This window comes from Meriones unguiculatus, chromosome 14 (genome assembly GCF_030254825.1).
Source record: "Meriones unguiculatus strain TT.TT164.6M chromosome 14, Bangor_MerUng_6.1, whole genome shotgun sequence".
NCBI classification, from domain to species: domain Eukaryota; kingdom Metazoa; phylum Chordata; class Mammalia; order Rodentia; family Muridae; genus Meriones; species Meriones unguiculatus.
The window spans coordinates 3,408,931-3,423,343 of NC_083361.1; the positions used below are offsets into that span (position 1 = coordinate 3,408,931).

The following is a 14,413-nucleotide window of genomic DNA, read 5'->3' on the forward strand; positions in this document are numbered from 1 at the left end:
AGTTTCAAGCTATGTGGATATACCGTGGGACACACTGTGACACAGGGCAGCTTCCATGAGAGGCTTTCTATGCTTTGTTATTTTTGTTTTATTCTGGGAGGAGCCTGTAAGGGCAAAGGGAGGTAAGAGGGACAGGGAGATTAAGAGGACTAGGGTGATGTGAAACTCAAAACAAATCGTTAAAAGGTTAAAACACAACAAAATTTTATTTTTAATGTGTTTTGCCTACAAGCATATCTGTATACTATGTATGTGCCTAGTGACCAGAGGCCAAGGGCATCGGATCCCATGGACCCGGAGTTACAGTTGTGAGCTACCCTGGAGGTGCTGGGAATCAAACCTAAGTCTTCTAGAAGAGCAGCAAGTGCTCTTGACCGTCCAGCCACCTCTCCAGCCACTTCTCTTATGTTCTTTATTGGATCCCATTGTTCTTTGAAACACATAGTTTTGAAACACCACCTAAATATTTACCATGTATAGGGAATGGTGGCTTCACCATGACCAAACTACGTTCCCTAATTGCTCTATATTGTAGTCTGGAAAAAGTAAAAGTCTTAAGCAGTGTTTTTCAACCTGTGGGTCATGACTCCTTCGGGGGTTGAATGACCTTTTCACAGGGGTTGCCTCAGAGCAGTGAAATACAAGGTCGGGGGAGGGGTCAGCACAGCACGAGGAACTGTATTAAAGGGTCACCGCAATAGGAAGGCTGAGAACAGTGGTTCTAAAGGTCTAAGCATGGCAGCTTCTCCAAGCAAAACATTGGCAGGTCTTACAGAGCACGGCAAATGGACATTTTCCTGACGGGTGGGTGGGAGCAGTCTCAGTAGCCATAGAGGAAGATGTATCTAAACAATATTAATGGGAACTGGGATTTGGCCTGCCTAGAATGACACTCCAAGCTGTCTAAGGGCAGAGAGGGGAGCTTGAGTCTTCAGCACCCTGCAAAGTCAAACAGCCAGACAGAGTAACATTTGAGCAGGGGTCAGACCAGAGCTTTAAAGCCACATTAAAGAGTGAAAAGCTGAGGTGATAGAGAATCCAGGACAGAGCCAGCATTTTCAGAGAGATAATCCAAGGATTACCACACCCACGGAGGGTGGGCAAAGCTTAACCAGAAACGGACCACCTGGAGACACCAGGAGAAACTGAGGACAAAGCCTCAAGCAGAAAGGAAGGAATGGAAGAGATTTTGCTAGGTTATAAGTGACTCAGGGATTAAGACTACCTGGGGAAGAGCATTTAGCCAGAAGTCTTCGTATACAGGGGAACACACCCAGCAGCCTTGGTGTGCCCAGGCATGGAAGAGTGCCTCTTGGGAAACCTGCCAAGCATGTGCCCTGGAGTTTAGCTGCTTAATGGGCAACCAAGTACACCAGTGTCGAGATGGCTGCACACAGGTGGAACAGACTGCGGGCCATCTCTGTCCCTGGTCCTTGTACACGTAGGAAGGCAGAAATTACTGAAAACCCAAATGATCTCCTTGTGGTCAAGGCTTTAGTCTGAGACTCATTTTCTATCCCCTTTTTCAAAGTCTCCGAAGTCATCTGGTTCACATTCTCTGCTCTTTTCTCATGCTGCAATCCAGGAACCTTGCCTACTTATTTGTCAGGAGACAAGGAGGGACCCAGTGGACCTATTCAAGGTCCACAGTCCCTAATGGACTCAAACATTTGGAAGAAATTAAACAGATCCAATCACGTCCATTTATTGAGTAAACCAATCCTGGGTAAAGAGAAAACTAGTATTGGGACAGGAGCCTGGGAAGTGGGGGGAGGGTCACTTGTAAAACTCATGTTCCTGCTCATCCTTCTTGATCACGGTCTTGTATGCTTTCTCAAAGTCCTTGGCCAGGACGATGTAGCGGTTTTCCCGGACAGCCAACATTCCACTCTAGGACGGGATGGGGATGAAACTGCACTCAAAGTACCACTCTCCCCACCCCCAAGCCCATGAGAGGCATGGGGTCCGAGAACCCGGGAAGGCAGCAAGGAAAAGGAAGGACCTCAGAGAACAACACTGGAGAAGGGGAGACGTCTTCACCACCCTGCTCAGATCAGAGGCTGTCACTTACCTCCTGACAGATGGAGTTGATATCGGCTCCTGAAATCTTATCTGGCCGGGCCACATCTACAGCAGCTCAGTTAAAGAACCCTTTCCTCAGATGATGGGGTCAGTTCTTAGAAATAGATACTGTCCTGGGCAGCACCCCTGTTCCCTGGACTTTCCCTTTTACTGCCCAAACAGTGATGGTGATGAAGCCCCATCTTCATCTCTTGCTGGTCCCTTCTCACGGCTAAGGATACAGTCTTCCAGGTCCACCTCCTCAGACAGGTTCATCTTGCTGGTGATGGTGGAGAAAATCAGCCTCTTCTGGCGGCGGTCAGGGAGCGGGAACTCAATTTTGCGGTCCAGGCGTCCTGGCCGCAGTAGAGCTGGGTCCAAGGTGTCTGCTCTGTTTGTGGCCATGATTACCTGGCACAGGCAAGGACCAGCTCAGGCTTCTGCTGTCCCTCCATCCTCTTTTCCTGTCATGACACCTGGCCCTCATGACCCAAACCCTGTGTCTCCCAGGTCCCCTTGCCAATCCTGAACCCTCAACCTTCACATTGACGTTCTGGTCAAATCCGTCCATTTGATTCAGCAGCTCCAGCAGGATCCTCTGAACCTCCCTGTCAGCTGGGAGTAAGGAACACGGTCAGTCCAGAACACATCCTTTGTCAAGCCCGCACAAGATCCAGGTCATCTGGGCACTACTCACCTCCCGTCTGGGCATCGAATCTCTTGGTGGCAATGGCATCAATTTCATCTATGAAGATGATGGCTGGTGCGTTCTCCTTGGCAAGGCGGAACACATCCCGGACCATTCGGGGGCCCTCACCCAGGTACTTCTGAACAAACTCTGAGCCCACCACACGGATAAACGCAGCTGAGGTCAGAATGACAAGGGTTAGGATGGGAACCGTCCTCCTCTAGGGTCCTTTGTGCTTTAACTGGAAGCTGCTGAAGATGTCCTTTTCTTGGATAACTACCCCTAGTAGCTGCATAAGGCACAGGATTGGGCCCCCACATCCAGCCACTGCCCGTGCCTCACAATGACAAAAGCCCCAACCACAAACCCTGCATATACATGCCATTGTTTTTTGTTTTTAAAGAATCAGAATATTAAGTACAAAACAAAAACTAAAAGCCCAAGTTTCTAGAACACATGCAAAACCAGTTAAGAAAACAGAAACGTCTCTAGACGAAGTGTGGCCAAAAGCGCCACATTCATGTTTGCCCTCTGAACCACGTTTGTTTGTTTGAAGAAAGGATCTTGACATACAGCCCAGCCTTGCCTAAGATTAACTCTGTAGCCAGGCTGGCCTTATGTTTGTCTTTCTCCCGTTGTAAGCTTTGCAGTGCTGGGATCACAGCTATTTGCCCATATCTGAACCACGGCTTCCCGCTGCTGGAAGAAGCAAAGGCCTGAGTGCATCTCTTCATAACTGGCAGAGGGCAGCATGGCTGAACGAGGCTTGTTCTGGGCCCTCCATCTGCCCTTGTTTCTCACTAAGTGGACAGCTGCATGCTTGTGGAACAAGCTTCCTGCCATGGGAGCAAGGAGACATGATTTGTACATACAGACCAAGCAGGAACTGAGCAAGGCTGCAGGCTGTGGCCCGACACTCAGGCCCAGACTTCACATCTGGCTGAGTGTGGCTGAGTGTGTCAAGACGCACCCACTTTTCTACATCACCTTGGGGCTGCCCACATATCCTAGCCTCTGGGCTGCTTACTTTGCCCTAGACAAGCCCCACTTTTCTTTGTGCCCACAAGAAACCCCACCTCTGGAGCTGCTTACAAGACTCACTCGCCTCAGGGCCCTGTCCTGCATTCCCCCTGCCCAACCCCTGCTCTTTCAGACTGTTCTGCCGCTGCCATTCCTCCCACCTACCCTGGAACTTTCTCCTGCTTCATCACTCACTCTTGGCAATTGGTCGCCATTGAAACAAGTAGATAAAGATTTGTCTCGACCAGAACTTTCCTTCTCCAAAGAGACAACTCAGGGACTTTCCCAGTGCTCCAGCCCACACCCTCTTCCAGATTCCCTCAGAACAGAAGAGCCCTTCAACGTCTGTGTGTTCTCAGCCAAGGTCCCCTGTCTGGATTGAAACTTGGGTAGAACGAGGACCACAGTGGGACACTGGTGAATTTCAAAATGTCTATTCTCCAGCTCAGTGTATCTTAGCAATGACAACTTCTCACTTTCTGTAACTGCTCTGCGACTGTAGGGGACATGAAGTAACATGCAGGAGGGGTACATAGGAACTTTCCAAAATCACTTTTTCTAAGATTCTCTTCAGGAAATACTTGAATAAATATATCTAAGGTGGCAGATTTTTTGAATTCCAAATATAGGATTTTATTATTAGCTTCTTAAATGGTTAGCCATCCTCTTAGCAAACTATGAGAGATTTATCATCTGTATCACTTGACACATCCCTGTGGATGCTCAAGGAATCAATGGAGTATCAAGAGCCTGTGGTTTGGGGTCAGAGGTGTTGGCATCAAATCCTAACACTACAGCTGGTGATCTTGAACACATTATAGGCTGCTTTCTTATGTGAGTCACTTCTTTCCTACAGGGCTGCGGGAATGAGAATTAACAAGCAATACCCATTTCAGTGCCCAGAGCTACTCCTACCATGACAAGACATAAGCAGGACTCAATACCATCACCCCACAAACAAATGCCCACCCATGGGCTAGCCATTCTGGAGAAAGACCAGAGGACAGGGCAGTTGGTGCCATCACAATTCTCATCAGCCTCCCCCGGATCTTTAACAGCCTGGGAACCGTCCTGGAGTCTCCCTCAGAGCAACCTTGTATTTCCACAGCAGGCATTTAAATCTTCCGTTGTCTGCAGCCCCTCCTCCCACCTAAGCCGCCACCGGCAGCATGAGAACACTGAGCCCTCGTGACTGCCTGCTCCCTGTCCTCCCTGCCAGGATGGTACCTCCCCACTGCTTCACCCTGCTGACCCTTATCTGAGCTCTCCCTCCCACGTCTCCAGGGCTCTTGCCTCACCTATTATCTCTCTTCGTGTCTGTGTCACCCACGTTTCCAGGCCACTAGCTCCTTCCCAAAGGCAATTATAAGACAGTAGACTCTTCCCTGTCTGAAACCAGCTATCTCCCTAGCCCCACTCGTCCCAGGAATACTGCTTGCTGCACCAGCTCAGGAACTAGAGCTCCCTGGCACAGAGCAGACACTCAGCAAATACCCTGTGTGCGCCAATGCCACTTTCTGAAAGGCACACAACTTCCGGAGAAGAGCATCACAGATGTCCAACTGTTCCCATTATTTCACTTTTTAAAACCCAGGCTTACACCCACAAAATGACTAAAGAGTCATGACTCCAAACGCTGATGACTTCCACACCTCCACTCAAAGCTAAAATGAAGGGAGGACAGTGCAGCCATGTTTCAAGCTCCAGGCTGAATGTTCCCTCCTCATGAGATTTGTGTCTCATAGTGAATTCACTGTCCCCTACCCCAGTTCATCCCTCTGTTCTGTGAAAGTCAACAATAACCATTCCCAGGGAGGCTCCACCAGGGACTGAAAACTGCTCTTGAACTGCCTCTTGCCAACTACACGATTCATTCGTAAATCTCAATGCTGTCACCCACCCCTTCACTACCATCTCTAGGCACAGAGCATGAGGCTAATATTAAGGGTCCCCAAACCAGTCTTGTAACTGGCCACCAGGTTTTTCTTAGAATAAAACTGTTTCGCTCTTTATCATCAGGCACCTCACAATCTCCTCAGCCTTGCTTCCTATGTGCTGCCAAACATAGCTCTACTCAGCCAGCCACTCACCAGGAAAATCCAAAGTGTGAGCTTGCTCTGGTGGCAGCTGCCGCCTACCCATCAGTCGCTGAAGGAGTTCCTCTCATCTCTGGGCCTCTGCACGTGTTATTTCCTGACCTGAACCCCCTCTCCCACTCTCTGTGCCTGACAGACTCTCCTCACACCTCGCTTCCTCTTGGAACCCCGCCCTGAGAGGCCCTGCAGGATGGACAGCTCACCCTGGACACTCCCTCGGTCCGCGCCGCTTCCCCAGAGTACTCTGTAGACCACCCCCTCCTGGTCTTATCTCCATCCACTTCCCCCTTTGGCTTCAGCCAAGCAATCGAGTTAGTAACCACTGAGCCTGAACCCACCACACGAAATACGCTGTACTATTCCACTGACCCTCACAGTCACAGTCACCCTACAGAATTGGGATGGGTTTCTGTGTGCTCATTTGCTTGGTTATTTGGGTTTTTGTTTATTTGTTTGCTTGTTTGTTTGAAAAGAGCCTGACTAGGTAGCCCAGGAGAGCCTCAAACTCTTACTGCCTCCGTCTCATGAGTCAGGATTAAGAATATTTGCCAGGATGTGCAGATGGACTTTTTAAAATGTATTTTACCTTATTGAGGCAGGGTCTCAGTATTTAGCATCAGCCAGCCAGGAACTCCTAAATAGACCAGGCTGGCCCTGAACTCACAGCAACCCACCTGGGCTTCTACCCGCTGGGTGCTCAGATTAAAGGTGTGTGACACCACACCTGGCTCACCAGTTTTTAATTTTGAGAAAACTGAGGCACTGTGAGAAGTCACCCGCCTGGGACCGCACATCCCATGAGAGGCCACCACCCGGGCTATGGCCCCAGAGCATCTTCTATGTACAGATTCCACATTGTGCTGTTTCCTACAGAACCCAAGGAAGCAGGAGGCAGTGGAGGAGAGCACTGGGAGGCAGCGAGTCTCACCTGTCGTGTGATGCGCCACAGCCTTTGCTAACATTGTCTTTCCACAGCCAGGTGGGCCATACATGAGGACACCCCGGGGAGGATCGATGCCGATCTGAAAGAGGTAGGGAAAGGATGAACCAAGGAGTCCCATCACCAGCCCTCGTCCCCCTGAGGCCTGCCCCGCCACCTCTTCCACCTCACCTGCTTGTATAGCTCAAAGTGCGTGAGCGGGAGTTCCACAGCCTCCCGCACCTCCTGCTTCTGGATGTCCATGCCTCCGATGTCTGCGTACATCACGTCTGGCTTCTGATCTGGTGGGAGAGCAGAGCTAGGGCTTGCAGCTTGGCCCATGGGGGGGTGGATCCCCGGGCCCTAGGTGACCCCCTCACCTGAGGTGAGCATCATGATGCTGCTGTCAGCCTCGGGAGGCAGGACATCTACCAGTGCGTTGCTGTGTTTGTGCAAGGCCACTGAGGCATTGGGTTTGAGCAGTTCCCGATCAATGGTACTCAGGATGCGCACGTAATAGTTGGAGCCTTCGGAAAGGGGACGGGAAGAACAAGGGAAAATGAAAAGGGCCAGAGACTTGCCATCGTTCCTTCCCCATCCATCTCCCTCTACATCATAACTGTTACTTCCTAAGTTTTCCACATTCAGACCCAGATCATCCCCTTTTATCCCCTAGTCTTGCTTCCTCTAATCCACCCCTGGGCTCACACTGATGACGCCCTTGTTTGTCTTCAGCCCGAATTCTCTCTTACGGGCCAGCCCTATGTGTCTCATATGTCGTCGCCTGCATGTCCTTTGGATATCTTTCTATGTGTCCCAACAGATTCTGGTATTTTTCTCTCAACTGTGCTGTTCCTCCTAGATCTGTCTCAAGGAGACCCACTGTCCTCCAGTCCCCAGCCAGAGGACTAAGCCTCATACTAGACTCTTCTCTCCACCCTTTCAGAGCCCCTCATTCACTGTGACTTTCCACCCAACTTCCCAAATCTATGCAACCAATCCCTCCTCTGCTCTGACTACCCCACCCCCAGACACTGCCCTCCTTTGGCCCCATCTTCTGTCTAAGTCTCTGCACGAAGTCCTGGTTACCAGCCTCCATCCCTCTTCTCCAATCGACTCCCTAACTAACATTGCTGTGCAACAACCTCAACTTCCCTCACGGGCCCCTTTAATCACACTGCTATCCTAGGGAGCCACCGTCTTTAAGTCTCACATCAAAAGACACAGGCTTCACCCTGGCTATCACTCTCCCTCTCCTTCCTCGGAGCCCATCTGTCCAATCCCAAGTGGTCATCCACGTTTATTTAGAGCCTTTGTAAGCATATGGCTCAGTTCAGAGCAGCAGTGGCCAGCAGCAGGAAAACACAGGTAAGACATCAGAAGCAACAGCCAGTGTTGGGCAGGGCAAGGGTTGTTAATTAGGAGCAGTTACTGTGGGTCAAGTCCTCAGCAGAGCCCAAAGCCTTCAATGTGACCCCAGTGCTTTCAAACTACAGCTCCAGATCCAGCAGGGGGGCGTGGCCATACGTTTGCTTAAATCAAACAGAGCAGAACCAGAAACATCGGAGGTAAACCACACCCAGAGTAAACACCCATGGTTGTTCTTTTGTTTGTTTTGTAAACAGGGTCTCCATGTAATCCTGGAACACACTATATAGACTAGACTGGCCTCAAACTCACAAGAATCCTCCTGCTCTCGGCGCTGACATTAAAGGTGTGCATCATCACATCTGGCTGGTGAAACTTTTATATATAAGTTTATATGTGTGTGTATCACACACACACGAACTAAGAAGCAGAAAGAGACATTTAGGAAATAGACTACATATCCACTTCTGAATTAGTCAATATGCTGGCCATTCCATCACCCTATCTTGCAATTCTTAGTACACAGCAATTCCCACTTCTTGCCTATGAAAGGATCAGGTGTTGGACAGACAGAAGAACCAACGAGGTGTCCCCAACCTGACCAACCACTCACCTGTGGTAGAGCCCACAATGGCTGTGTTCTGATCCACAGCCTCCAAAAACTGGCCAATGACCAATGGGATACTCTGGATCCGTTTCACTTCCTCCTGGGCGTGAAGGAATTCCTTCTTCAGGTTCTTCTGCTCGTCCTTGATATACTCCTCCTGGACCTCCAGGAACTCCAGCTCTTGCTGCAGCTTCTGTCAGCACAGAAAGAGTAAAGGGTTGGCCTTGCTGCACCACAGTGCAAGGCAGGGCAGTTCGAGACAGGAACCAGATGCAGGATCCAAGTTAGGGTTGGACACACCTTGTAGCGGCTGTACAGGTCTTCCAGGTCCTCGGGTTCTGGACCCAGAAAGGACAGGCCGGTCTGGGGCCGAGACACGGACAGCGCTGGGATCTCATCCTGTGAGACAAAAAAGAAAGAAAGAAAGAAACGCTGGTATTGGAAGTAGAGAATGATCTCATGAAATCAGCCAGAGCCTTTTCCCCATTTCACCACGAAGTCACTGTGCCAATAGCACCTGATATAATTCACTTTCTCTAAATAAACAGGGGCACTGCCCAATCCCCTATGTTTCTAGTATCAGGCCCCTTAAACTAAACTTTTTACGTCAACATCTCCTGCCTTCTGCTACCATGATGCCCCCTATTAGAATGCAAGTGTTACAGCAGCTCCAGGGCAGACCCCAGCATCCCGCTCTCAAGAGGTTCTAAAAGTCACATGGTTTTAAAAGTCAGAGCATATTCAGAGCCTCGCTGACCCCAGTTTCCCCCCCAAGAGCTTTCACGCCAGACTCCCGACTCACATGAAGACCCAAAGGTCACTCAGCCAAACTACAAGGAACACCTAACATAACGCCTCCCCGCCCCAAGCCCCAACCACGAATCCCCTGGCCTTGGTCATACCTAGGCCACGGGATCATACACCATTCTCCACCTAGTCCAAGCCCCAAACCGAAAAGCTATTAAGCACAGCTATCCAGGCCTCGACAGCGCTCAGTCTGAGAAAGAGTCATTACGCTTAACGCCACTTGCCCCCCGCTCTGCTTTTTGAGCCTTGCCGCCCTCCTACCCAGCCAGGCCTCGGGACCGCTCCAAGCTCTACACCGAGGCCTGTGACCACCCAGTGCCGAGCCTGGATCCTGGAAGTCACTCAGCACCCGACTCAGGTCTAGCTCGCGCTACGGAACCCAGCTCCCCACCGCACCTGAATTTTCTCCACCAAAATGCCTATCTCCTCCATAGTGACCAAGCCGGCCTCAGTGCAGCCCGGCTAGTCACGGCTTCCGCTGACGCCAACGGAAGTCCTCCGCATAGAGCATCTTGGGAAACGTAGTTTAAGTTATCGCCCGGGGCTGACTGGACGGGCCGGATAGCAGGAAAAGCAGCGGGAAAGAGCTGGCCCCGGGCTCCGCCCCTAGGATGCGTACCTGCGCCGTGCGCGTCCCCGCGGGCGGGAGCGCGGGCCCGCGAGGCGGTTGGCGCGTGCGCAGAGGCCCGCGCGCCGGCGCCATCTTGCTCCGCGGCCGCTCGCGCGTCGTGGAGGCCGCTCCGGTAGGTGGCGCGGCTGCGCTGCTCTGGAAGTCTCCAGAGCGTCCTTAGGGGCCGGTCTCCGGAGGTTCGGCGGAGAGTAACACACCAGGCCAGCCGCGGGGGCGGGCCGGTGCCCGGCCCCGTGGAATCCTTTCTTCTTCTCCTTCCCCGTCCTCTTCACGTTAGTTCTGGGCCGGCTCAGCGCTCGAAAGCGCTTGCCGCCCTTCTAGGAGATCCGAGTTCGCGTCCCAACTCCCCCACACGGGGCCGCTCGCCAGCGTCTGTAACTGACGCTTCTGGCTTCTGTGGGCACCTGCGCTCAAGCGCACGTCCCCACTTACACACACACACACCTACGCCTAATTTGGAAGGATAGAAATAAGTCCTTTCTGAAAGGGTTTTGTATTTAATTACGTGCATATTTGTATATCAGAGTGTGAGTTGGTGCACATGGGTTCAGTACATGCGGGGTCCAGAAGAGGCCCTAGGAGAGTTACAGCTGCGGGAGCCAGCTCTCCAGCCTCCCCCGTCAGTTTCTTTTTCTTCTTTTGGTGTTGATGATGGAGTTCGGGGGCCTCCGACATCTAAGCAGCCCAGCTAAAATTCTTAGTATGTATTATGTTCTCTTTTACAGGGAAGGAAACAGGGGTCAAGCCCCGAAGTCGCGTGAGCAGCCTTGAGCCACGTGGCAGCCGTGCCACCTACTGGCAGAAATGGCAACGCAGGGTTGGAACCCAGCTCTGTCTGTGTTTCTGGTACCAGAGACATACACTACCATGCCTCATAACAGCTACGGCTTTATAAGTTGGGGTATGACTAGGGGGCAGGCGGAAGTCTGCGCAAGCAGCGCTCCCTGTCTTCTCTGTGCGGTGTGGAGGGTGATCCCCGAAGGCTGTGATGCTGGTGAGGTAAGACAGGAGGACAGCACGAAGCAGAAGTGCGGTGTGTTGGCAAGCAGCGCAGCTGTCTAAGGGAGGAGACCACCGACTCTTCGGGAGGTTGGGTCTGTGTTTGGGTCTAAGGTGTTCCCACTCCTCCTTTCTTCTACTGGTCTAAAGGTGTTTTTGTGCCCCTTCTCTGGCGAGCCTGCCCTGGTCCGCTAGCGTGGAAACAACTGAGTTGCGGAGTGCCGAGGTAAGAGTGCGCACCCAGCATTCTCCCCTCTGTGGTGTAACAGGCATAGAGAGACCCACAATACAGGAGGAGAAGAGAAACGGAACCTTAACTGCTGGGGCCAAACCCAGCCAAGACATGGAAACTCATGGTTGGAGGCAAAAAGCCACTTAAAAACTGTGGGCCCAGGCCCTTACTCTGTCTTTCAGTTTTGAATGAGCATTCCATATGTGTGTGTAAATATATGTGTGTTTAAATATGTGTGTATAAATATATGTGTGTATATATCAAAAAATAGCAAAGTAACAGTTGAATAAAAGCAGCACATCTGTGACACCCTATGAAGGCAGCTGAAATCCCTACTGGAAAGTCCCTTATGGAGCAGAGCGTCCTCCTGGGTGCCAGGGCTTCCAAGACGAGCAGACACAAGCAGCAGAGTACTGATACCATCATCAGATTGAGTGCTTACGGTCATCCAGCAGATATGACTTGGGAAGCCCCGCGGAGACAGCCAGCTGGACTTCCCACTCGAGAGATGGGTGGAGCAGTGCCCTCTCAGGTGAGGCTTCCGAGGAAGAGATTAAATGCAGGCCACAGGTAGACAGCGCCAACGGTGGCATATCCAGCCACCCAGTGGAAACCACTGCTGGCGACTGAGGGCTCCCACCATGGCTGGGTGTGGGCTCCCTTTTCTGCTGCAGGCCTTTTTGTACCGCAGAATGGACAGTAGCCTCTGGTGGAGGTCGTGTGCCCTCCAGCTGTTCACAAGGACAGCAGTTTACTGCTGCTGCTGTTTCACGTTACACGTTTTATTGCGGGGGAAGTGGCGCACATACTGCAGCCTGCAGATTCGCTCTGTCCTTCCACCACCTCAGTCCTGGGCGTCACTCAGGCAAGCACCATCCATTGAGCCCACTTCACTGGCCCACACACACAGTGTGTTTACTTGTATTTATGTGTATATGTCTGAACCCTGTGCATGCATGCAGAAGCCCTTGGAGATCAGAAGGGGCTGATGGAAATGCTGTAACCAGGGTTGCAGGCAGTTGTGAGCCACCAAGTGGTGCCAGGAATTGAACCCAGGTCCTCTGGGAGAGCAGAGAGTGCTCTTAACCACTGAGACGTCTCTCCATCCCTATGGACACGGTGTTCTTAAGTACACTTAGCTTGTTGCTGTTTTCCTTTCTCCTAATTACACCGTTAGCCCCGATCAACCTCCCCTAGGACTGGGGTTTGAGGAGGACAACTTGAGACAAACATACTTGGGTCTGAAGTGAATGGTCAGCTTCCCTTGGAGAGCTAGTTCTCAGTGAGCCTGAGTATCACATGACAGTTTAGCAGGACAGTGTACCCAGCACACTGGCCTGCCTGTGTACTCTAATTAGCACACCTAGGCCAATTAGAGGATTAGTCTTAAAGAGGCCAGATGGCATTCCTGAGGACACCACCCAGAGTAGTCCTTCAGGGAATTGTGCGATAGTACTTACTTATGGCCTGACAAATTCCAACCCATTATCTCTTGATCTTCATAAACATTTACAAATGAGAAAACTGAAATGCAGTGAGAAATCATTTCCACTGATTCACAAAGAGCCAGTGGTTCCTGCTCAGTGCCAGCCCTATGCTTAGGGAACTCAGAGGTTAGTCACACCTGGCCAAACATTGTTAATTTTCCCCAAAAGGAAAAGGATGAGAATAAAATGGACAGCTTTTTAATTATACCTTTCACCTTTAATCTAAAAGACATTCCATAATCTTATGGCTTAAAAATCTATGACTCAAAGTCCATTGTAAGCCCTTTCCTTTCAGTCACTCCCCTGTCTAAGAATCATGCCCAGTTCTATCTGGTCCCTGACCAGTACTGTTGTGTAGTATCCACCAGAGAAGGCTGCTTGGACAAGGGTTCAAGCCAATAGAGAGTATTAGCTGTGGCTACGCAAGGTATTTGAAATCCCAATGTAGCGTCAAGCTTTTCTCAGAGTTAGCTTTTAAACATAAAAACTATATCCTTGGTTGACATACTTCAGTTAACAAGAGCAGTCATCCAGAAGCAGACTTACAGAAGCCAAAAAAGAGGGTTAGTACATTTAGAGACTTTCCCAGAAATACGGTCTTTGATGGATTGGGCCTTTGTTTTAGTTTTGGCAGGTGGTGCTGCCTATCTGCTGAGCTTTATAATCTGAATGGTACTTGCATCATGAGTCAGTTGTGAAAAGGTCTGGGGCCTGTTACATACTTCACCTCATTTTTTTTTTCTTCCACAACAACCTTAGAATGATGGCAGAAGTAAGCAGTAGTTATGTAATTTGTTTGGTTTTTGAATTTTGAGATCTCTATATATGGCTGTTGACTGGTTTGGAACTCACTCTGTTGACAAGGCTGGCCTGGAACGTGGAGATCCACCTGCCTCTGTCCCCGAAGGATTAAAGGCGTGCACCACACCATCTACACTAAGGATTCTTAAGTGCTTCATACGTACCACTGGATTGGTATACCAGAACCCTCAGAGTGGTACTTTAGGTGAGAACTCTGGTTTTCCTGTGTCCTCAGGTCCTACATAAGAAACCAGGCTCAGGAAGTGAAGTTACTTGCCAAGCAATCAGCCAGGAAATCACAGATACCACTAAAGTCAGAGTCCTGAGACTTAACATCTTTTGATAGTTATTATTGATATGCCGAGCATCTTAAACAGGTAAAGCCTGTCTTTCTCATGAATTAGGAGACCCAATGCTCAGGAGTTTTTCAAGCTAAACACGCCCTTTCCTGTTTCCTCCCACTCTGCAGGGCAGCTCATTTCGGGGGGATGTTTAACACAGGAAAACTAGAATCAAGAAAGATCGCTTAACTTCATCTCTTCAGGTTCAAGCCTAGGGCTTGCTTTTGTCCTGTTCCCCCATCATCTAAAAGAAATCCTGATTAGCCTCACAGTTGGGAGAAAGGCTCAGTATATACAAGCAGGCAATCCAGTAAGTAGAGATTGCTAGGCTGGCTGACAGTCCTCATCCTCAAGAA

At 50.5% G+C, this 14,413-nt stretch overlaps 1 protein-coding gene across 1 annotated transcript; it reads right to left on the bottom strand.

Moving 5' to 3' along the window:
• Positions 1-1,689: 1,689 nt before the first annotated feature.
• Positions 1,690-10,119, bottom strand: Psmc4 (proteasome 26S subunit, ATPase 4). The gene is made up of 11 exons (XM_021660295.2): positions 9,963-10,119; positions 9,060-9,158; positions 8,766-8,952; positions 7,165-7,311; positions 6,977-7,086; positions 6,794-6,887; positions 2,759-2,926; positions 2,600-2,676; positions 2,304-2,472; positions 2,072-2,127; positions 1,690-1,890 (listed from the first exon to the last, which is right to left on the bottom strand). Exons 1-11 carry the CDS (start codon positions 9,996-9,998, stop codon positions 1,777-1,779), a joined length of 1,257 nt encoding a protein of 418 aa, XP_021515970.1. The 5' UTR covers positions 9,999-10,119; the 3' UTR covers positions 1,690-1,776.
• Positions 10,120-14,413: the final 4,294 nt, after the last annotated feature.

What these genes read in the sequence shown, in the direction of transcription:
- Psmc4 (XM_021660295.2), bottom strand. Translation starts at nt 9,998, where the DNA reads ATGGAGGAGATAGGCATTTTGGTGGAGAAAATTCAG. An exon ending in TTTTGGTGGAGAAAATTCAG is followed by an intron (nt 9,159 to 9,962) that starts GTGCGGTGGGGA and finishes TTTGTCTCACAG; the next exon opens with GATGAGATCCCAGCGCTGTC. An exon ending in ACCAGAACGTCAATGTGAAG is followed by an intron (nt 2,473 to 2,599) that starts GTTGAGGGTTCA and finishes TGCCTGTGCCAG; the next exon opens with GTAATCATGGCCACAAACAG.